The following is a 23,585-nucleotide window of genomic DNA, read 5'->3' as shown; positions in this document are numbered from 1 at the left end:
TAAGCCATCATACCAATGATGGCAGAGCAGAAGGAAAGGCACCTGAGAGACTGATAACATCCACTGCACCAAGACTGAAGCCCCTACCTCCAGGATTCATATGTGAAAAAAACAGACATCGGTTAAGCCTCTGTGCTAGGATTTTCCTGTTACATGCAGCCATCTGCACTCACAACCAACACACGATCCAGAGTTGATGACTTAATGATCAATAAGATGCCCTAAATATTTACTTTCTGCTTTAACCTCACCCATTAATCCCACCATGTCTCAACTACAGTTAGAGTTAAATTAGTTGAGTGAGCTTCCTCCTCCTGGCCTAGTTTCTTTTACTTACTATGAGATCAGCTAATGGCTGACAGCAGATGACAGATGTAGAAATGTTAGAGGACGTTTCCTTTTAGAAGCATTCTTAACCAAAAGGAGCTAGGAAGGCTTTTCGCAAATGGAGCCACGTTGGCTAAATGCAGTGAACCCCAGAAGACAGAACTGTGGCTCCTGCCCTGTGTGTTAACTGGGGCACTCGGAGGCAAGGCTGCTCCCTCAGGTTTCCTAACACCGTCGGAGCTTTCTCTGGAGGGGTAACCACGGAATTCCATGTTTTCAGCACTGGAAGGGTTTACCCACAACAAACAATGTTCACTTGCCTGGAAAATGTTCTTTCTGCTGCCACGCAAACGAACACCCTAAAAAATGTCTGAATCAAAACACTGAATCAGAGACTTCATGCAGATGTGGACTGATTTTTTCTGCAGAGACTCTTTATCCTAATTTACAAGAAACATATAAAGGGTCCCTTTTAACCCGCTGTTTTTTATGACCACCCTACAAAAGGCTCCCAGATCCGTGATTCTGACTGTTTAATGTAGTCAGTAGGTTTGATGTATTCAAAGAATTGATTAGATAGCTGAGTAACAGGACAAAATAACAGAGAAAGGATATCTGGGGAAATAAAAAGCATTACACGGTTAACAGAAAAATAAAAAAGGCTGCCTCGGAGGACCAGGGGTCTTTCAAGACTGGGAAGTGAGTTATGCAGAGGGAACCCCACAACATGGGCAGAGCATGTGCAAAGCGGAAACTAGGTAAGGCCAAAAAAATTTGTTTTGAAAAATTCCTCATACTGATCCCCAAAATGAAGCCACCTGATCTGAAAAACAGACATTTCTTTCTATGGAGAATTCTAAACAGTGCAGCCCTCCCAGGACTTACCGCCAGGCCATTCTTATTTAACATTTTAATAAATTATCTGGCAGGGGCATGATACAGTGGAGTCTGCAGGTCTGCTGATGACCCCACGCTCTCATGGAGAGGGAAATGGTAAACTGAAAGAGATGAACTGCAGAAGCTCTCAAAGGGCCCTGCGAGAGGGCGGAAAACTACAGATTACATCACTAGCAAGGGACAAATCATTCAAACTATTAAAAGAGGATGGGCCCTACGTGATCAGCTACAAGTCAAAAGCTAGGACTGAAAATGGCTGAGGGTGATGCCCTTACTGAGGTTGATCTGACAGCTTCCTGCAGCCCTAAGTCCAAGAAACAGTAAATATCATCACACAGGGGGCAGAAACATCATCCTTCCCCACTCATAATCACAGCCACCCACATCTGGACTTCTGTGCCCAGTTCTGGTTATTATATCCCGATAAAGACACATGAAAGCTAAAAGAGGTCCAAAGAGGGATGATTAGGATGATAATGAAGGGGATGTAGAGAGACTGCTCCATGAAGAGAAACCCGTAAAACTACCCTCCTCATTTGAAAAATGGAGCAGAGTAGCGGGTGGCTACCAGCCAGGCCAGACCTAAACCTGAATCTTGTCCCCACCCGAGTAGGCAGGTGGCCGCAGACAAGCTACTCAATGCTGGGTTTCACCACCTCTGAACTGAGGCTCATAGGACCTATGGCACTAGCTTGCTGTGGCCTGAAATACAATATTGCATGTGGAGTGCCTGGCACACAGCAGCAGAGAAAGGACATCGTGGTGGCCAAGGCTTGGGAATCAGACAGACCTTGTTCCAAATTCCAGGTCAGTGGCTCACTAGCTGTGTGATTTGATCAAGAAAATGTGAGTCTGCTTCTTAAAGCGTCAAGATGTAGGACTCTACAAAGCAGGCCAACAAAACACCAAATTCACTCGGTGACAGGCTGGGAACAGATTGCCTACAAACAAACAAACAGGCCCAGGTAAACACATGGATTCCCCCCTGGGATATAAAGGATTATAAAACAAAACTAAAGTCCTCGAAGCTTTGTCTTTAAGATTGAGACCTGGGCAAAGACTGGTGGACTAAATTAAATGTGAGCACGAACAGATGGGCACTATCAGAGACGTAATAAAGTCTTGACTGGAACTCCAATCTAACTCAATTCGTCCTTTTTTATATTTGTTTTCAGCTCCACATTGATGCAATTTCAAACATACATTTTAGACAACCATCTAGACATGCAGACAACACAACAGAGAAAAGAACTTCAAATTTAAGTTCATCGGCTCCGTATAAAAACACTGATGACACCAAGAGTGAATGAGCAAGTTATTACTTGATAATATTATTTAACCACACTTCTAAAAAACCAGAAATTTGATTTAGTCCAATACCTGAAGCCCTTCCAGAAAGGGTAAATTAAAATCTAATTTTCAAATGACTGTACAAACTCTTCATTTTTTTAGAAACAAAGTCATTGTTCAGACTGTTCATTGGGAGATATAAAAATTCCAAAAATTAAACCAGTATCTTAATAAGTATGGAATTCTCTTTGGATATAAAATGTAAACATGTACACAGGTATAAACGAGACCACAGCAATATGATCTAAATATTTAAGTAGTACAGGCATTCTGCCTTGCAATATAAACCTATACTAAACAGAAATTACTCCCACGCATTTGATGTCACCTGCATGAGAGTGGAATAACGTGGCTTTCCCTTTGGCAAAACGGTAAAGGCCATCGCCCCTCCCCACAAGACTGAAGTCACTGAGAGATGCTCTTATCCAAAACTACTCCAACAAAATCACCTACTAACTAAAGTTGCCACTTTAGTTTAATGGTTTATATAATATAATTTAGCTCAGCCACAAATACACTTCAAACAAAACATAACAACACCAGAAGAGGTACTATCTCCAGAGTTATGGAACTTAAGGTTTTAAATGGTCGCATTACTATCACTAATATTTGTGTAATACATAATGATAAAGCTAAGGTAAACTGCATGAAAGCTACAGTGAGAGATAACATGGCAAACTGGCTAAGAGAGAGGGCTTTGTGTTCAGGTCCTACTCCCCACTGCTTAACTGTGTGACCCAAGGAGGTTACTTAACCTCTCTGAGCCTTCTCTTCTTCACCTCTAAAATGGGAAAACAAGAGAACCTATCTCACAAGTTGCAATGCCTGGCACATAGTACTCAATAAATCTTAACTGTTGCTGATATTATTATCGTTGTTGTCATTATCATGTCATTATTATTAGAGTTTACAAAGAACTTTTACATACATTAGCTTGTGACTATTATTAAGCAATGGCACAAAGAAATACTCAATTTAAAATTTGGTTACATTGCATGTCAAGTGTACAGGAAGGGGTCTGATTCCCACCATCCTCTAGCTCTTTCTGACTAACCAGAAGGGAATACAGAATCATATATAAAATGTGACTGGACAGACACAAAATTAATTTACAGAGGCAGTAGTTAATAACAGCTAGCATCTCTTGAGTACTCACAATGTTCCAGACAATTTACTAAACACTTCAGATGTGTTACGATTTCTTAATTTTACTATTAGAAACGCTGCCCTTGAGGAACTGAGGCCAGCCAGCCTGCCCAGGGTTACTGTGAAACTGACTCAGGCAGGTTGACTTCAGAGAACAGACCGGCACATGACCGTAAGGCCCAGGATTGACTTCCTCCACAAACAAACGTTTGTAAAATATTCTGATCACTTTGCTTAACAACAACAGAAACAACCAGTTCTCCGCTCCCCTCTCTAAATAAGACAGGCACCCGTTCACGCTTCACGAGCCATCTTTCCTGTGTACCAGCGACTTTCCTACAACTGTTCCAATGAGGATCATCTAAGCTCTCATCCCGAGTGAAGAACACATTTCCCTGTGCTTCTGTAATTCTAGTTTACATATTTACTATAGATAGACAGGTAGACAGATAAATATAGAGATATATACATATGAATTAATTCCATAATTCTAGGATTCCCTTGAAATATAACATAAACCGATCCCAGTTAACGAAAAAAGTCACAACAAAAATGCTCCTTTCACTAATATCCATCATCATCATATAGTTCAGGGCTCTCAACACACAGCTCAGTAATCCGTGAATCCTAAATTGTCAGTAAGTGTTATATGCAGGTATATGCATGATTCTGGTTTGGAAAACTACTGAATTCATCAGATTCCAAAAAAGTTCCCCCAAATGCTAAAAATCATTCATTTAGATAGAGATCCTCTCAAAACAAATTACATCATTATACAAATTGTAAAAAAGCTTTGGGTTCTCAATGGAGTATGTTCTGAAATTCGATGCTTTATGATTTCATGACAGAGTGACACTGAAATTCAAGAAGGGACAAGATTCTGGCTTAACAACACAGAGACCTGTCCCCACAGAAATTCTCTGTCTGGGAGACCTTGGGAAAATCACCTAAAATATCTGGACTTATTTCCATGATCTGGAAAATCACAGTGTTTTAAATAAATGATTTCAAGGTTTTCCCCTCAGCTCTCTGATTCTATGACATAATAGTGCCACACGTTCAATGCAAAATCAGACAAAAATTACTTAAGCCACTTACATCACTAATGAGTTCGGTGCATTTTCTGGCCAATTCCATGCTCAGGTCTTCAATAACAGGCTTAAAGAACACCTGTCCGGGAAAAAAAAAGGAAAAGAAAAGGAAACATTTTTCTAATCATCGACCTCGAGGAACAAATACCGTTCTTCAGCAATGCCTTCTCACCCACCTTGTCTTCTTCATTTTCTTCTTCCCCTGTTTTTTCTTCTTCAGTTTCATCTTTTACATCCTCAAATACAGGGACCCTCATTTCTACTCTTTATATGTGTGTGTGTGTGTGTGTGTGTATATAATATATATATATATATTTATAATTATATTTTTTTTAATTCACTAGTGCAGCACCTTTTTCTATACTACAGCACCTTGAGGTCTTGGCGTCTCTGTGTTCTGGCAAAAATGACCGTGCCCAGGCCTCCTCCCTATTTAGCTCACACTTCATCCTCCTTATCACAGCGGGGTGTGAGTGGATGGAACAGCATCACTGAGGTCGGCCAGAGCTAGCCTCATAAGCGGAAATAATATTTTAACAGGCAAAATTCAATTTTGAGAACATTTAAAGTCAACATTCTCTAAAGTGGTTAAGAAATCCAAAAGAGACAACTTATTAATATTTCATGAATTCAATTCATTCATAAAATCGTTTGAAAAAGACTTAAAGATTCTGGGTGAACCACTCAGCTGTAACACTCAAGATAGCAGAGTGCAAAGCCTATTATCTCAAAGATTCCTCAACTCCATCTAAATAAAGCTTTCACTGGAATGTCAGACATATCCCGGATTTGGTATGGTGAATCTGGATCATTCAAACTCATTTCATTAACCTAAATTAAATTTTTTATGAGACATACATGTACTTCTCCAGTCTAAAAAAAAATACTTTATATTAACTGATTAAAGGCTAGTAATTTATTATGAAAAACCCTTTGAACCACTTCAAAGAATCTAATCTGAGTTAATTATGACTGTTAATCTTATATTGCTACTGTATTATTTTAATTGTAAACATCATTAAACATGAGAAGCTGCAGTTAACATAAGCTGATATATCATTTAAGAATTCTAGAAACATTGTTTCAAAAAATAATAATTACCCTTTTTCAATTCTGCCCACTGTCAATTTTTACAAATCCACTAGTTACTTGTATATTTCACAATGTGTAATACATGCTTGGAAATGTTTGGAAAAATAAACTATAACAATATTTATAATGTGGTATATGTTATATAATTTAAAATATATTTCTCAAAACTAATCCTTTAATGTCAATTGAGGTAATTCTAAGACTATACAACTCAATCTATCAAATTTGGTTATTTAAATCCTAGGATAAATTAATATTTATAAAGCTATAGCATATCAATGTGGGACATAATAAAAAAATACCCTAAGGTGAATAATGAAACTAATGATATAAAATATAACTTTAATCAAAAAATACATCATTCTAGGTAGACAATGAAACTAATGATATAAAATATAACTTTAATCAAAAAATACATCATTCTATAGTGAGAGGCCCACGCACCACAATGAAGGGTGGCCCCCGCTTGCCGCAACTAGAGAAAGCCCTCGCACAGAAACGAAGACCCAACACAGCCAAAACTTAATTAATTAAAAAGCAAGTTTTTTTAAAATAAAACCATCATTCTAGGTAGACAAGTAATACTGTTTTCTCTTAATATCATATTTAGTTTTAAATTTTTAAAATTACCTTGGCCTTGCCTAAAAATTCCAAAAAGAAAAAAATTCTATACAGTCATCATGTATAGATTATTTCTCAAATTGTGTTGTATGAAGCTAAAGTTCCGCAGAATACTCGGAGGGGAAAAGGCGGTTTCTTCAACAAACATGTTTGGGGAAACGCATATACTAATCTCTCCCCCTGCCACTTAGAGATCCACATGGCACAATGACACATTAGAAGCTCTAAGAAGACCCACAACCAAGAAAACTATTAAGTTTGCTTAACCCAGCATTTCCAAATATGAAACCTATTCATCTCATCTAATCTAACCTATCTACCTACCTACTTACCTATTTTTTTATTGACATCTGATACTCTAGAAAACTAACATTCTTCTGTGAAATATTACTTGGGCAAACATTGTTTTATTCTGAAACAACGTTGTATTCTATAAGAGTAGTTGATTGTTTCATGAAATGACTTTTTTTTTTTTTTGCGGTACGCGGGCCTCTCACTGTTGCGGCCTCTCCCCGTTGCAGAGCACAGGCTCCGGACGCGCAGGCTCAGCGGCCATGGCTCACGGGCCCAGCCACTCCGCGGCATGTGGGATCCTCCCGGACCGGGGCATGAACCCGCGTTCTCTGCATCGGCAGGCGGACTCTCAACCTCTGCGCCACCAGGGAAGCCCGAAATGACTTTTAATACAGGCTCACTTAATGGCATCACATATCCTGCTTACCGGCAAAATGCCAAGAAGAAATGCCCCGAGGGTGCTGAAATTGGAAACCTTAACTTTAAAATCATAGTCCTGTCATGCCTATGTAGAGAATTCTACAAGGAAATTCTCTGTACATGATATTCGTTCCATAAAGGAGCAGAATGTGTAGACTCTGCTTGTTTCCCTCAAGTCCTCTGCCGAAAGACTCTTCTAATATTCCATAGAAGCTCTATTACATTATCTTTATTGGGAAATGGGGAAAAGAGCACTTTCTATAAGCTTTTCTTGCAAACTTCTAAAAGCGTAGGGAGAAAATCTTGGCAGAGCTGCCTAAGATGCACTGCCTGGCTAGTGTCTGAGGTGACAATACCTGCGATGCCCATGGTGACATCTATTCCCCACGGTGAAGTATACCTGCGTCAGACTTCAGTGGCTGCTATTTTTCTCATTTCCCATCATACAATAAATTCTTATTGTCTCTCCACTGTGCTGGAAGAAAGTGATCTGTTGAGATTATGCACACAAGTTTTGAAAGCAAAAACAAACACCATATACAATATGAACACGCATTTTCCATTTGAGATTTTAGAATCAGAATTTTCAAGCTACAGGGGTCCTTAAGAAATCAATCCTACTAAAGCCCTCTCTTTCACAGAGGACAAAATTGAGGTCAAGAGAAATTAATTATTTGTCTTATTCACAAAGTTACTCAGGAGAGCACTAGGACCAGAATTTAACTAGAGCTCTACGTTCATTCATTCAAAGAAACGTGGGTAGTTATGCCAGGCACTGTGCTGGGTGTTAGAGATGCAATGGTGAGTAAAATATACTTTGCGCTAAAATGAGATAGGAATTGTTTTAAAAAACCATCACTCAAGATTTGCTGGAGGAACTCCTTAATGGAGTGTTTGGCAAGCTAGATACATTATTACTTTTGATTGAATACATCTTTTTTCTTTTCACCTGTAGGTATAATATAAAATTCACGTAAAGTTTTCTCTAAAATATTTTAAGCCCTGAACTTAATTACAGCAACACTCTCTTGTCAATAGCTCCAAAATGTAACTTGGGGAATATGAAGAAAGTGTTCATGGATAGCTATCATGTTTCAAAATTCCCCCATTATCCTCTTTTTTTTTTTTAACCATGTTAAATGTTGTACTTTAAAACATATTTGCATCTTGGGGCGCCCCAAAAGGGAGTATCTGTGTAGTTGCTAATCCCTTTCACTTACTGAGCATTTCATTTATGTTGTCTATTTTTTACTTTCGCAGTCTACCCATGCCCTGGTTGAGAATGAGACCAAGGTGGGAATCACATTATCTACAGCTAGACCCCCTACTTCCAGGTCTGGCTCACCCACATTCTCTAGGGGAAATTATTTAATCCCTCTATGCCTCTAATTCTCCATCGTTAAGCAGAAAAACTGAATTGCCAGAAGTTAATACAAGGAAAGCACCTAAAAAATAGGAAAGCCCCTTACAAACAAAAGAGTTTTCAACTATCAAATAAAGGTACACAGTTCCAGGGAAAGTACTTGGTATGAAAGGATCTTCTCATTTGAAAGGGTAAATTCTATACCATCAATATGTTTTTAAAGGCCAGTAGGGGGACTTCCCTTCCTGCCCAGTGATTAAGACTTCGCCTTCCAATGCAGGGGGTAGGGGTTTGATCCCTGGTGGGGGAGCTAAGATCCCACATGCCTCGGGGCCAAAAAACCAAAACATAAAACGAAGCAATATTGTAACAAATTCAATAAAGGCTTTAAAAATGGTCCACATCAGGGCTTCCCTGGTGGCGCAGTGGTTGAGAGTCCGCCTGCCGATGCAGGGGACTACGGGTTCATGCCCCGGTCCGGGAAGATTCCATATGCCATGGAGCAGCTGGGCCCGTGAGCCATGGCCGCTGAGCCTGCGCGTCCGGAGCCTGTGCTCTGCAACGGGAGAGGCCACAACAGTGAGAGGCCCGAGTACCGCAAAAAAAAAAAAAAAAAAAAATATATATATATATATATATATATATATATATATATAGCCCAGGAGGGCCTCATGCAGCATAGAAGCCCAAAGATAAGAGCTAACTTGTGTATTTGTAATAGAGAAGTCTTCCATCTTTTTATAGTTTGATGTTTACGTGTAACCAAATATATTTCTGTAACAACTGCCAGGTCCTGGGGGTAATTCAGGTCTCTGGGGACACAGCCCCTGGCCAAAGAAACAAGTCTATACCACCATCACAAGCCATGCAGTGCTCGACTGTCTTCATGTTCTTAAGGTCACATACAAGAAGAATCTCTTGGATTTTGAGAAATGTTTCATACTTATTTCACTTCTTTCTCCTTTCTTTTCTCTACAGTGATAGAAAATGTGTTCTTCCCCAACATGGTGATGAAGTGACTTGCAAATGAAAATCCATATTAAACAGCTGAAATAGATTGAGATACAGCTCTGTGTGAAGGAACATTTACAGAGATAAACTGAATATTTCCACTTTGAAAATTAATTCAACATTTCCTATTAAAAAATATTCCCCCTAGGGCTTCCCTGGTGGCACAGTGGTTAAGAATCTGCCTGCCAATGCAGGGGACACGAGTTCGAGCCCTGGTCTGGGAAGATCCCACATGCCGCGGAGCAACTAAGCCCATGAGCCACAACTACTGAGCCTGCACGTCTGGAGCTTGTGCCCCACAACGGGAGAGGCCGTGACAGCGAGAGGCCCGCACACCTCGATGAAGAGTGGCCCCCGCTTGCCTCAACTGGAGAAAGCCCTCGCACAGAAACGGAAGACCCAACACAGCCAAAAATAAATAAATAAATTTATAAATATATATATATATATACGTATATATATATATTCCCCCTAAATGGTAGATGAGAGAGAAATTAGTTCATCTGACTTGTCTGCCTGCCTTGGCAGTCTTTTCATGTACTCATTTTTGGTTGCCTGGGTTTCTTTTATGACTATCCCCAAAAGGTTCCTGCTTCTCAGTTAAATCCCTGGTTATTTTACTTTTGCCTCATGTATTTCTTCATCGTTTGGCATCTATCCAAAAGAGAACTTTACTCATAGATGAGGGAGAGAAAATTTTTTTAAAACAAGACATGTAAGCTCTCTAGGGCATTTTGTCTTCTTTATAAAAGAGAAGAGTTCTGCTTATTATTAGCCCAATCTATTTTTATAATTAACATTCATTTAGCCTATCTTCTCCTTCCTAATGGCTATTCCATTACTGTTGGTTAATTAGAAATCAAAAGAATACAAAACAACCTGAATAACTGTCACCATAATCAATTTTGCCATTAAAATAAGATTTATTAGTGTTTTTCTATATTCATACTCCTATTTTCACAAATACAGATCCTACTGACAAATGAAAGCCACACATCTAGACTGGTGTTGGAGAAGAACAAGAAACCAAAAATAATTTTTGGCTCAACAATTTTCAGGTTGGGATGCCAAAATGTAAAATACCTATTCTTCTAAGCATATTGACAGGAAAAAATAAGGCCTCTTATTCAGAGTCTACATTAACATAACCACCAAGTGAACTGAAAGACTTTGACTTAATTTGCTGCTTACTTGAGATATTTGTTCCAATTTAATAACCACAAAACTAAAACCATAAACACTTCTGCAATCCTTCCCACTGAGAGAAGCCCAAGGTTTGAATGGCCTCTGAATGGCTTGCAATCAGAACCAAAGGGTCAAGCATGAAAAAACAGCTTGGCTATCCCAAAAAGTATCCCTTTCCTGAAGTTTTGTGTGAGATGTGTCAGGAAAAATTGTGAAAGACTTTGAAACTGACACACACAAAAAATTACACCATGTTTTAACTAGTGTTACCCTCTGGCTAATTTGGCCTTTCACTGTCTTTGAACTACTTTACCACACCTTAAATTGTTGAAAACTGATAACAAGGCTAATGATGCTTTAGCCATACAAATGCAAATTAATTGTGTCCTGGGGAAAAGCAATTGATTATTGGCTTGTTGATAGACCCTTTTGTATCTATCTGTAAATTCAATTCCAAATTCCTTATTACTCATTTATGTTTGGTCCTTCAAATTCACCTTTGAACCAACTGTATCATCTTATTGGTGGCCTCTTTAATTAATGAGTTAAAATCTTTGAAATGTGCTCCTTTTATGCTTTACTAGTATCATGATTTCACCTTAAGAAAATCCTTTAACAGATGCAAATGATTTCATTTCTTCTCTTTAACCTTCAGCAAAAGCAGAAATTGAGAAGGTATTACTGGATAAAGCCCTAGTCTCTAAATTGTGAGATATAGCTGTAAAAATTTTTGGTATTTATGAAAATTAGCTTTTTGTTTTGTTTTGTTTTGTTTTTTAAAGGTCTGATCTCATTTGACTATTGGCAAATGCCACGTGTGCTTGTATATATGTACATTCACACGCAAAACACACACACAACACACACATGCACTCAGGCAGAGTTAATTCATCACAGCTGCCAGTTCCCTCTTGAAAAGCGTACAAGGCTTCAATAAATGCAAAGACTTAATTACTTCTCACATCTGGAAAAACTTGAATATGAGAGTGGATTTATTGAAGAAGCTCATTGCTTGGCTGTCAACACCATATCAACAGCCAGAGAGAGCAGGCTTGATCAGTGTTGGCAATTCTTTAACCCTTCAGAGATAGATGTTCTACCAATTAATTCATAACATGTCCTGCTTACATGATTTATGAATTTTATGAAAACGCAGTAGATAATTTCCTAGTCATTTATGGAGAAAAGCTGTTTCTCTCATGTTTCCAGACGGGAAGAATCATATATTAAAATGTGGAAATAATGAGGAAGTTCTTACAGTCAAGGAAAAAGGGAAAGGCTTTGGAGTTGAAGAGCATATTGAAAACGGCCATTAGAACAATAACTTATGTAAACATATGTGAAACTCAACAAATTCAGCCCTTTTTGGAGAAAGTTTAACAATGTCTCTAAAATGCAAGTAGGGAGTTACATGAGCTCATAACAAGAAGATTTAGCAGAAACCAAGGAATGGGCAGATCTCCCTCTAGAGAGAATATTTAAGCTGGAATTAGGCAAAGAAACGGGGTGTAGGGAAGACATCCAAAGAACATTTGCAAAGACCCAGAGACAAGATTTGGAGGAACCAAGAGTTCAGTGTCACTGGAGCATACAGTGGGGAGAGATGAGGGCGGCAGGGAGAGCTCCCTGAAGTAAATGTATGGAAATCACTTTTCCTAACACAGTAAGCCTAAGCGGGTTTGAGCCATGAACCTTTACGAACAACACAGTTCCTGGTCAATTAACTGCAAAAACATCTCCTTTACACCTACTCTGTTCCCTTCATTTGCCTTGAATTTAATTTTTACCCCTTCATTTTATCATTAGCCAATTGAAATACCCCTCTTACCTGGACTTTATGAAAACTCACAGTGAAGAAATTATTCCCAATTTTATCAGTCTCATGAAGAAAAATATTCAAGGGAAATATATTTGTATTATATACCCCCCCAAATAAATGGAAATTATGTTAAATGTGTTTATGATATAAACTTCACACTTCTACGATGTTACAATTACAGTTTACTTATTAAAACGCCACCTATTGGGCTTCTCTGGTGGCGCAGTGGTTGAGAGTCCGCCTGCCGATGCAGGGGACACGGGTTCATGCCCCGGTCCGGGAAGATCCCACATGCCGCGGAGCGGCTGGGCCCGTGAGCCATGGCCGCTGAGCCTGCGCGTCCGGAGCCTGTGCTCTGCAACGGGAGAGGCCACAACAGTGAGAGGCCCGCGTACCGCAAAACAAAAACAAAAACGCACCTATTTTTTTCTACTTTTTACTAAATAAGCATTATCGATATTTCTACTTGAACCTTAAGCATCCAATTACTAAATTCGCTAAGTATTTCTATCTTGAAGTCATGATTTCAATATCAGTTAAGCCAAGGAAAACAACACAACTGACCTTCGCAAGTTTGGAACTTTTGAAGCACTAATTCCTGAGTTTTGTTCCAATTGTTTCCATGGAGTTTCTTCATGTGTAACTCAAAATATAAGATACTATCAAAATAAGACCATTATTAAAGTAAATGTATTGTTAAAACAGCTAAAAATTTAGTGATGTTTTAAAATAATTGGTACCCTTTGAATAGTGAGAACTAGTTTAAAATATATTGGTGGTAATTTCTCTCTGAGGACTTTATCTTCTTTATGATTTAATGTGTGTGTGTGTCTAACTTCATTCATTCATTTCACAAATATTTCTTGTGTGCATTCTATGGGCTAGGCACTATTTTAATTTTAATCTCTTCAGATAATCAATGAATAACACCAACAAAAATCTCTACCCTCTCCTATTTCAATCACATATTCATTCATTAAATATTTATTGAGCATCTACTTTATATCATGTATTGTACTAGGCTTTGCATCTCCGGTATATTTCAGATACTAAATATACATGTGATAGTCAATGTTCACTAGTATAGTCAGTTAAAAATACATACTTTTTATACTATGATAAATTTGTTGGACTTATAAAACCTGCATTTTCTAACAACATTGTAAATCAGCTATACTTCAATTTTAAAAATTGAAAATAAATAAAAAACCAAAGCTGCAATTTTCAAAAATGTAGCAGCATGTTTTTAAAAGTTTTTATCACTGTTCAAATAATTTTGTAGATATCAATTTTCTGTTCTTTTGTACACTAGTTATATCTACAGGTGGTTTTCTCCATCCATCTTTTTTTCTTAAGTTGTATGTGCAAAGTTTTTCTTCATAACCCCAATATGCTTGGCCTATTTTTGATTTTCTCATAAAGTGACATCTCCCAGGCAAAGTCTATCTATGTTGTTTTAACTATTTCCAAAATCATTCTCTGGAGCAGCTCTGTCCAATAGAATTGTAATGTGAGCCACATATGTAATTTTAAATATTTTAGTTGCCACATTAAAAAAAGAAACAGATTAAATTGATTTTAATGATATGTTTTATATAACTCAATATATCCAGAATATTATCTTTCAACATATGTGATATTTTATCCTTTTTTTATACTAGGCCTTTGAAATCCCGTGTGTTTTAATTTTACACTTACAGCACATCTCAATTCAGGTGAGCCATATTGGATTGCGGCTCCATAGTGGACAGTGCAGCTCTATGGTAATGCTGTGAGACTGGAAATCATTAGCTATTTTTTCATTTTTGATCACATATAATTTAAATATGAAAAAATACATTTAAAATTAAATTTCTTGAGATGAGAATTTCAGAATCCTAATAATCAAGCAATAAAAACTGTAATCTATTTTAGTTTCCAAAACTATCTAAATCAGAGTCCTTTGTATGGGGATGTATTTTATTAAAGGGTTTAAATTGTTATTATAAATAATGAATTAACTCTTTAAATTATGTTTTAATTAACTTCACCAAAGGTGTATTTTCAAAATGCTATCTTGTTTCATTAATGAGAATGACATATTTAAAGTCCCAGCAGTTTTCAGGATAAATATTCACTCATTAATTATCTATCTAACAAATAGATAATTATATGAGTGAATAATAAATATTCACTCTTTTTCTCTCTAAATAAAAGCCCAAATAGTGAAATATCCTCCATCAATACTCCCATTTTTTTGAAACTCACATTTTTGACTCACATTGTGCAATTTAAAACACACCAGCAATTTCTTCATCAATATGGCCAGGTTAAGTCCTTTTTAAACCATGTTGAAAAGCAATGTCACAATGAAGTATGAGATTTTAATAAAGAAACTGATGGACCACTTAAAGAACCTAAGTGTTTTACTGAAATGAGACTTTTCTATTAAAAACTTGAAATCTTCAAATACTCAACAGAAAAGATCTTGAGGAATGAAGGGAAATGCAGCATGTCTTATTTCGGTTCCACAGAGGACCCAGCTTCTTTCCTTGATGGAGCCAGCAAAATGGCTATTTTTAAACTGCTGGGATCTTTCATAATATCCAATTGCCATGAAGTGTTTGAATAAAAAATACTGTTACATAAAATGATATCCAAAGCCTTCAATTTCATTTGTGTTATCCCTCATACAAACTCTGCTGAAAATTTTGGAGAAAGATAACTCCATATAAAAATGGAGGGCAAGGCTTCCCTGGTGGCGCAGTGGTTGAGAGTCTGCCTGCCGATGCAGGGGACACGGGTTCGTGCCCCCGTCTGGGAAGATCCCACATGCCGCGGAGCGGCTGGGCCCGTGAGCCATGGCCGCTGAGCCTGCGCGTCCGGAGCCTGTGCTCCGCAACGGGAGAGGCCACAACAGCGAGAGGCCCGCGTACCGCAAAAAAAAAAAAAAAAAATGGAGGGCGTCAGTCAAGAACTCTTAGAAGCCCCCTCTTCTGGCCCCTACCAGGTACTCTGAGAGGGCATGAAAGGGTAATTGCCACATGCCAAGCACTTGCCTTGGGCTTTACATATAAAATCCTGCTTAATCCTCCCAACACCCATTTCACAGATGAGACGCAGAGTGAACTCGCCCAAGTTCTCACAGTAGGAGATTCAAACCCAGGTCCGTATTACTTCAGTGCGTGTAAAACCCACTAGACCATAGAGCAATAACTGAACGCTGACTCACTGACTGACTTCTGGTAGCAATATTATTATTTTCTATTATCTTTTTTGATTTCCAACTTCAAAGGAATTGTCGTTACTGATGGTTCTTGAAAGGAAGAGTACTTGAGGTATAGACACAATTTGGTTCCTGGGATGGGCAAAAGCAAGACTCCCCCAGAGTTAGAATCAAAGGCAAAAGCAGGTGACAGTGAAAGCATGATGAGCATCCTTGACCTGACACAACCTAATCTGAGAAGCTTTCCTGCTGTTCATTCATTGATGGTACATTTATAAGCAGTAGTGAGCCAGCAAATATTTAACAACCATCTTTCCCAGGGAAAGAAAGGAAGAAAGGAAGGAAGGGTGGGAGGGAGAGAGGGAGGGTGGAGCACAATTGGCTGGGATGAGCTGTTAGGAGCTGGCACCTCGCATGAAGCACTGTGAGTAACAACAACAAAAGCCTATATCTCCTAGTAAATGGACCAAGTGTCACCAGGCAACCTAAGAAACTAATCTTCCAAAATTTTAAATACTCATTTCAAGATATACCATTATGCCATAGTGCTATTCTGTTCCTTACTTGCATGTTGAAATCATTCTAAATAATAAGATTTCAAATTTATTTAAGCAGTGCTTTTTCTCTTCTGATCATCATATACTGAGGTCATAAAGTCTGTGTTTGTGGTCCTCTTAATGATAATTCAGATGCATATAAGACATTGCACACGCAAATGAAGGAAGTGGAATGGAAAATAATTTAAGAGGCAGATTTCATTGTAACTAAATAGAGCCTGCTCTTTCTACATAGCTGCCTTGACACCCAAAAAGATCTGGTGTGTTTTCTTTTGTTGTTGCTGTTTTTTTTTTTGTGGTACGCCGGCCTCTCACTGTTGTGGCCTCTCCCGTTGCGGAGCACAGGCTCCGGACCCTCAGGCTCAGCGGCCATGGCTCACGGGCCCAGCCGCTCCGCGGCATGTGGGATCTTCCCGGACCGGGGCACGAACCCGTGTCCCCGCATCGGCAGGCGGACTCTCAACCACTGCGCCACCAGGGAAGCCCTGGTGTGTTTTCTTTTAATGGGATTCAATACATAACAGTTCAGAATATAGTTAAGCATTCATTGAAAACAGTGTGATAGCAATGACTTTTATGGTAAGGTTTCTCTGATTGACACAAAACTGATGAAGATAACTTACCAAAAAAAACTGAAGAATTCTCTAGATTTAGACTAGAATACTAGGAAAAATTCACCGCCAAATTTAAGAGCAATTATAATTGTATAAAAGAAATACTGGCCTCATATGCGTTCCTGAGATGAAAATGAGAATTTCATTTAACAAAATGGATAATTTTTTAAATGAATGTTCTCTAGCCATTTCTTGTAAATCTACATTTTTAAAGCATCAAGTAGCTACTATTAAGGTTTTCTATTATAAACTGTCCAAAAAAGTGAAGTTTCCCAGTCTGAGGGTCTTTTTTTCCCCACTCTGAGGGTCTTTTTTATGTCAAAATTTTACTTAGGTATAAAGTTTGCTGATTTTTTCAAGATTTTTAATTAAGCTTTGATACTACACCACTATCATCATAGTCCTATGAAATATTTTTTTCTTACAGAAATATCACTATGTGTGCATTTGATCAAGGCTGTACTTGGTTTCTTATTTTAGGATTTAAAATCATTAGATATGTTATTTCCTTTGACAGTTCTTTGTGGTATTTACATTACTCTCTCGTACAAAACAGCCATGAGTAAGGAAATCTCAGATTTTCATTTAATCAGATTAAATAGCTAAATTGTATAATCCTATTTTAAAATATTCATCTGTATGGGTTTTTAAAAACTTATCATAATAGCTTTAGATTTTCTAAATAAACCTTACAAGATTCCTTTTAGAGACCACCTGTGGCCAACTCAAAATACAAACATTTCTATAAGGGGTAAATTATCTTTATTATAAAATCTAATCTTCTGGGATTGAGTTGCAGAAGACTTTCTTGTAAAGAAGACTGTGCTTTAACTAGTTCTTTATTTGTCTTTTTATTATATCTTAAGTTCAGTATTTTATTAATTCTTTTTTTTTTTACTTTGCCAAACACAGCACTATCTTTGTATAAATATTCAAAGGTTCGAATGTTTATAAGGACTAAATAGTTTTCAAAATATCATCAAGAATGTATCTTTTAAAGTATATTACAGGCTTTTATAATGTTTGTATCTCAGAAACAGGACTAGTGGTTGTATTTGGGCCATGATTTGACGAAGATCATAACTGACTCATGAAATATGTTATAATGGAGCTTCTGCTCAAGTTCTTTATGTTATACTAAAAAAACAGAACACATGCACGAGATCATATTCCACACCGAATTGATAGCAGAACTTTGCTTTTTAGCCTGGCAAAAACACTACGACTGACCAGGCAAGAATGACTACGGACGGAAGAGATACGAAGCCCCCTAGCTCCTCACTGAATGAACTGTAGTCACAGAACCATCACTTGGAAAGGGTGAGCTCTGGAAGCACCACTCTGGTGTGCAGAGAGGAGAAAGTGCCTCAGGAGGAGGAGTCCCAAGATCTGGGTTCAAAACCTCACTCTGCTACTGACCTGCTGTGTGGTGGCTGGTGGGTCACCTGAGGTCTTTGGTCCTTTATTTTCTCGAATGTAAAAAATTAGGCCAGCCTTTCCAGTTCTTAGATTGTATGATTACCTGATTACCAAGTTTATCTTATCTACTAATCACCATGGTACAAAGCATTCAAAGATGAAAACATTATCATCAACAAATTCTTTGATCAAATCACTTTTTTTTTTTTTTTTGGTCAAAGAGTAATAGAAGTCAACTATGTTGAATAGTAGACACTGGGGTAAGTCCTTTACATATCTTATCTCCTGGCATCCTCATCAACCCTCTAGAAAGTAAATACTATCTGGACCCCCAAACTGAAGATCAAAAGGGTACAGCACTTGCTTAAAACTAACAGCAACAGGACTAGAACCAAGATCTTCTATATATTTTATGTATTGCCTCGCCATTTATAACCACTCTGTGCATTCAACACTGTGATGTCATACAGCTGGAATCTACTTTTAAAAACACCCTTTGTATTTTGACTACAGGTCAGAACCTAACCAGGTATGATTGAGTGGTTGATAAAGTACAGGATGTTTATAAAGCCCATTTCCATACACATCAAAATGTTTTTAACTACTAAAAAGACTTAGCCTTTAAACAACTACAAGAACATTTTCATAGTCTAGTCTAAAAACAGAGTATTTAATTCAAGGTACTTACATATAAGAAAATATAAGTGGATTCCATATGCACATAAAACAGTGATGTAGTCCCAAGGCATGGGAAATCATCAGTGATGTAGCTACGCTGAGTATATACATGGCCATGTGTTCCAAAATCGATAAAACCATAATCAGTGGGAAATTAAATTCTGATAGAGCCAAGAGTATGGCTTTGAAAAGCTTTTAAGCATTTATCTCTCCAATGATCTCTTGAGGAGCTCAAGCTTGCTTTTCAAGCAATGACACTGTCCAAAGCTCTAAAAAGCAGATACTTATCATAGCACTCAGTCTGTTGCAAGAATTTCTTGGCAGTTTGACTCAATATAAGAAAATAAAGTTTTCATGTCATCACAAATGGGGAAAGAAGTTATCTTAAGCACTATCTTTCCTTAACCCTCAATTTAATTAACATACTCTCTCAAGGTTATAATAATAACTTTTATTATTCTTCACACTAATAATATTTTAGTTGTCCTGCAAATATGAACGTAAATGTGAAAAAAATAAAAATAACTTTTTTAAAATGACACTAGATGACCAACACAAAATAGAGGACCAACTTTATTTATATTAGTTCTGTTTTATATTTTCAGTTGTATTACCATCTCCCAAAGGAATACTTTGGAGACAATGGCACTGATATGTTTGAAATACAAATGTATATTGTTCATATTCATACATTACTTTCAAATAATTCAGTATTTGATTCAAAATATCAATGTTTGAACTATTATGTATAAATCACTATGTTAGGCATTATAAGAAATATAAAACAATAAAATCTAGCCCTTTATACTCAAGAAGCTTTTAATCCATGAGTAGAGATGAAACAATCAGAAAATACACTGAAGTCATCAGGGAATTACAGAGTGCTGTGACAGCTCGGAGAACGAAGGAAATCACAAATATCAGGGAGACTCTAAAGTTTCATGAACATTGCCTTGGATCTGCACATTATGAAGGTAAGTCAGTTTTTCGTAAGTGAGAAAAGGAAGGCTGGAAGACAAAGCATGAGAAAAGATAACAGAATGACCACACTATGGCCCCCATGAGAAATGAGTTCAGTGTGCATGGGGAAGGTCTAGGAGTAAGGAATACATGAAGGGCAAAATGAAGACAGCTTCAAATGCCAAGCCAACAATTTTAAATATAATTCAATCAGAAATGCTGCCTCACAAAGTTTTAAGCAGAGGAGTGACATATAAGTCAAATATAGAAAGATTACTCTAGTTGCAGTGCAGGTGAAATATGCTGAAATGGAAGGAAGAAGGATATCAGAAGACTTCTGCAAAATAGTCCAGGTAAGAAATAAAAACCTATACCCAGGATTATGAAAGCTGATAAAGGTAAAGTGTTGGGAGACACTAAAAATGTAGGCTGGGCAGCAGACAAGAAACAAAAATGAGAGGAGAGAGATCATTCTAGGGTATTTTGAGTTGTCGGGATAGAGAGGGAAATAGGCTCAGGCACAAGCATGTTGAATCTAAGATGGAATTGTTCAAGTGGAGTAACAGCTATCAGTTAGATATGCATAGCTGTCAGATTAGGGCACTGATTCAGCTCAGGAAAAGAGGTAAGAGTTCAGAGAAGCAAATCGCGGAGAAAAAGAGAACAATTTTCAAAGGTATCTTCTAAAAGAAAAGCAATTCACCCTCATGAACACTGATGATTGTTCATGTTGTACATAGGAAAAGGTACACTCCTGAAACAAGGTGTTCCAAGAGAAAAAGAAAAATTCTCTCTATGCTGTTTTCTTAACAGTTCTCAAAACCTACTTTGTTTTAATGGAATGCTTCATTTGAAATATTTATTGAGACACAATTACATGAATAAGGAACTTGGAATACAAAAAAAAATTAACTGCCCTGAGGGGCTTTTAAAACCTTTTACATATTTTTGTCTGATTATAAAAATGATAAATGTTCATAGTGTACTGGAAGTAGCAAAAAGCATGAAAGCCAAGTGTTTGAAATATTGTATCAGGAATTGTTGAATTGTATCAAATACTTTTCCAGCATCAGATCACTTTTCTTATTTGATATTTTGATCGGTATGGACAGCATATTGGTTTTATTACATTATTAATAGGTGCCCTAATATTGAACCATCCTTGCATTCTCAGATTAAATACTACTTTTTATAGATTATTCTTTGAATAAATACAATTTTATAGCATTTGTTTATATAATAGTATGTAGATGAAAATGCACAAATATGTTCATGACTAGAGCCATTTATGTTGATGAACTGGAGTTTTCTTTTGAGGCTGTCACCTTTTTGTGTGCTCTCTGCCAATTTATGTACTTTTGAAATGGTTGTTCCCTAAACAATAGGACAGACTCATCAATAAGCTGTAGCAGACACATCGATAAATTTGCCTGTGTGAACCATTCTCAGGTCCCAGGCTCTTATGAGACTATGACTCACACGACCTGACTATTCAGCGATAGCTCATTAGACCCAGAGCAAACACCTCACTCGAGGAGAAGTACATTGGCCATTCAGTGAGCAATAAGAAAGTGTTTATGTGTTTGAACCAAGAGACATTTAGCTGTAGATAATCAGACAGTGGTGAGTGCTAGAGCTATAAGACCAGGTGGGTGGCTATTTTTCAACCATATGCCAATAAGCAGGCTAAGAAATCCTGTATTCAGAGAAAAACAGAGGCAAAGAACCGTATGTATGCTAAAACACATGATGAAAGAGGTTTGTTTTCTAAGAACTTCACAGTTCCCATGAAATTCAGCCTTACTTGTTAGAACTGCTTTCTATGAGATTACACTAGATCCTTCCTATAAATCCTTTTTTTCTTTAGCCATTTCTTAGAATTAAACATCCCTAAGACAAGAACAGGGACAGGAGCCTTTCATAATTATTTCACAATATTTTTCAATGTTTTCTTTAGTTATTGCTTTGCTCAGCTATTCTAATTCCCTTAACATCAATTTCAGTAATCTACATAATTCTTTTAAAAATCTATTTTATTTGTATGTTCCAGACTTATTAATATAATGGCCTATTATGAGTAGTTAATTTATTGACAAGCTAATCAGACTCTGAACTAGAGGCAACAACACATCTAAACAGATGTTCAAAACTTAAAAGAAATGTATGAGAGTAAAAATAATGGAAATGATCTTAAATTATCAGGACAACTTTAATAACCAATTAGATATACATTGACTATACTATACTAGCTCTCAAGATTTATTTTTTATATATTAGTAAAAGTTCTTTATAATACAGAGCTGGGATCTATGAATGAAATATGAATGAAAATAAACAAACCTATCATTATAATAATATTTCACCAACAAATACCTTTTAGACATTTAGCTATATAAGACACTAGGCTTTGAAAATTTTAAGGTTGATGTTTTAAATTAGACCTGCAAGCTAACAGGACATATTTAGAACTAGAGAGTAAATGAACATTCTATTAAAAACATAATTGTTAAAACTCATTTCCAAATGTTATCGTAACCTTATCACTTAGTTATACAGCGTAATAAGACATAAAAGATTATTTTTAAATTATAATCCTTATTAACTAGGTCATCCCTAATTTCAGAAATAACTAGCTTTTTATTTCCTAGGAAAGAAGTGAAACACAATGAATCATAAGATGATTAACCAGTCATCTAGTTTGACTAGATGTTTGATGAGTACAGATTGCTAAATGTCAGAATTCGAGAACTACAGGCCAGAATTGTTCTTTATGGAGTTCCCAACTTTTTTTGGAACAAATACAAAAGAAGGGAGGGTGGAAATAGCAGCAAATTATCAAATTTAAAATACAAAAAATATTTAATGTAGGAATATCTATGGTCTTATTATGAAATCTTTCTTAGGCAACTCTGAAGAAAACAATTTAATTTTCAAATACTCCCCTGATTAAAAGCCTCTAACTTTATTTAGGGATAAAATGTGTCCCCAGCTGAAGCTCTTCAAGGCAAATAGACTGTTTTATACTCTACCACTAGAGTGACAGACCAGTGATATTTGAAACAGGATATACACATCCTGCACTGCATTGACATGCAGGGAAAATCACTGGAATGTCTATCCACAAATTTTTTTTACTCTGAAAATTTAAGATAGAAAACTTTAATAACTGATGGATCTACAGTAGCACATGTATGTAATTTATTAAGTAAATATAAAATATACTAGGAAATGAGCTCAGACTTTTATTTACTGATAGGGACTACACGGTAAAAAAGAAGAGTTCAGTGCAATAAATCATAAACCTCTTGATGACAGAAACTACCCTGGGTTAGCCTGATAGTCCATGTGTACCTAGAACAGAGTTTATGAGAGTATTAACTTTTTACAAAGTTAAAAAGCAGGCTGTGAATCCAGAATCTACCATTTTGTTCTCTCCTAGCACACAGACATACAAAATTGCACTTAAAATGCTGCCAGCAAATCACTGTCTTCTGTAATAGTCACTAATACTGTATTTTCACACTGGCCTGATACAC

The 23,585-nt window shown here is 37.0% G+C and overlaps 1 protein-coding gene across 2 annotated transcripts in view; it reads right to left on the bottom strand.

Annotated features, from left to right (window-relative positions):
• The window catches only part of NEBL (nebulette), a 339,097-nt gene that overhangs the window by 103,904 nt on the left and 211,608 nt on the right, over positions 1–23,585 (bottom strand). The window contains exons 1-2 of one of the 2 annotated variants that reach the window (XM_029237019.1): positions 4,988–5,299; positions 4,819–4,890 (exon numbers count right to left, since the gene is read on the bottom strand). The exons of the other annotated variant lie outside the window; for it this stretch is intronic. Coding sequence (XP_029092852.1) covers positions 4,819–4,890; positions 4,988–5,068 — 153 coding nt within the window. The 5' untranslated portion in view covers positions 5,069–5,299. Of the gene's footprint in view, positions 1–4,818; positions 4,891–4,987; positions 5,300–23,585 lie in introns of those variants that run through there. 2 annotated transcript variants of the gene reach the window in all.

This window comes from Monodon monoceros, unplaced genomic scaffold, assembly GCF_005190385.1.
Source record: "Monodon monoceros isolate NGI ecotype Baffin Bay Population unplaced genomic scaffold, NGI_Narwhal_1 Super_Scaffold_21, whole genome shotgun sequence".
NCBI classification, from domain to species: Eukaryota; Metazoa; Chordata; class Mammalia; order Artiodactyla; family Monodontidae; genus Monodon; species Monodon monoceros.
The sequence above is the reverse complement of the archived record's forward strand: the minus strand, read 5'-3'. Positions and strand labels throughout refer to the sequence as shown.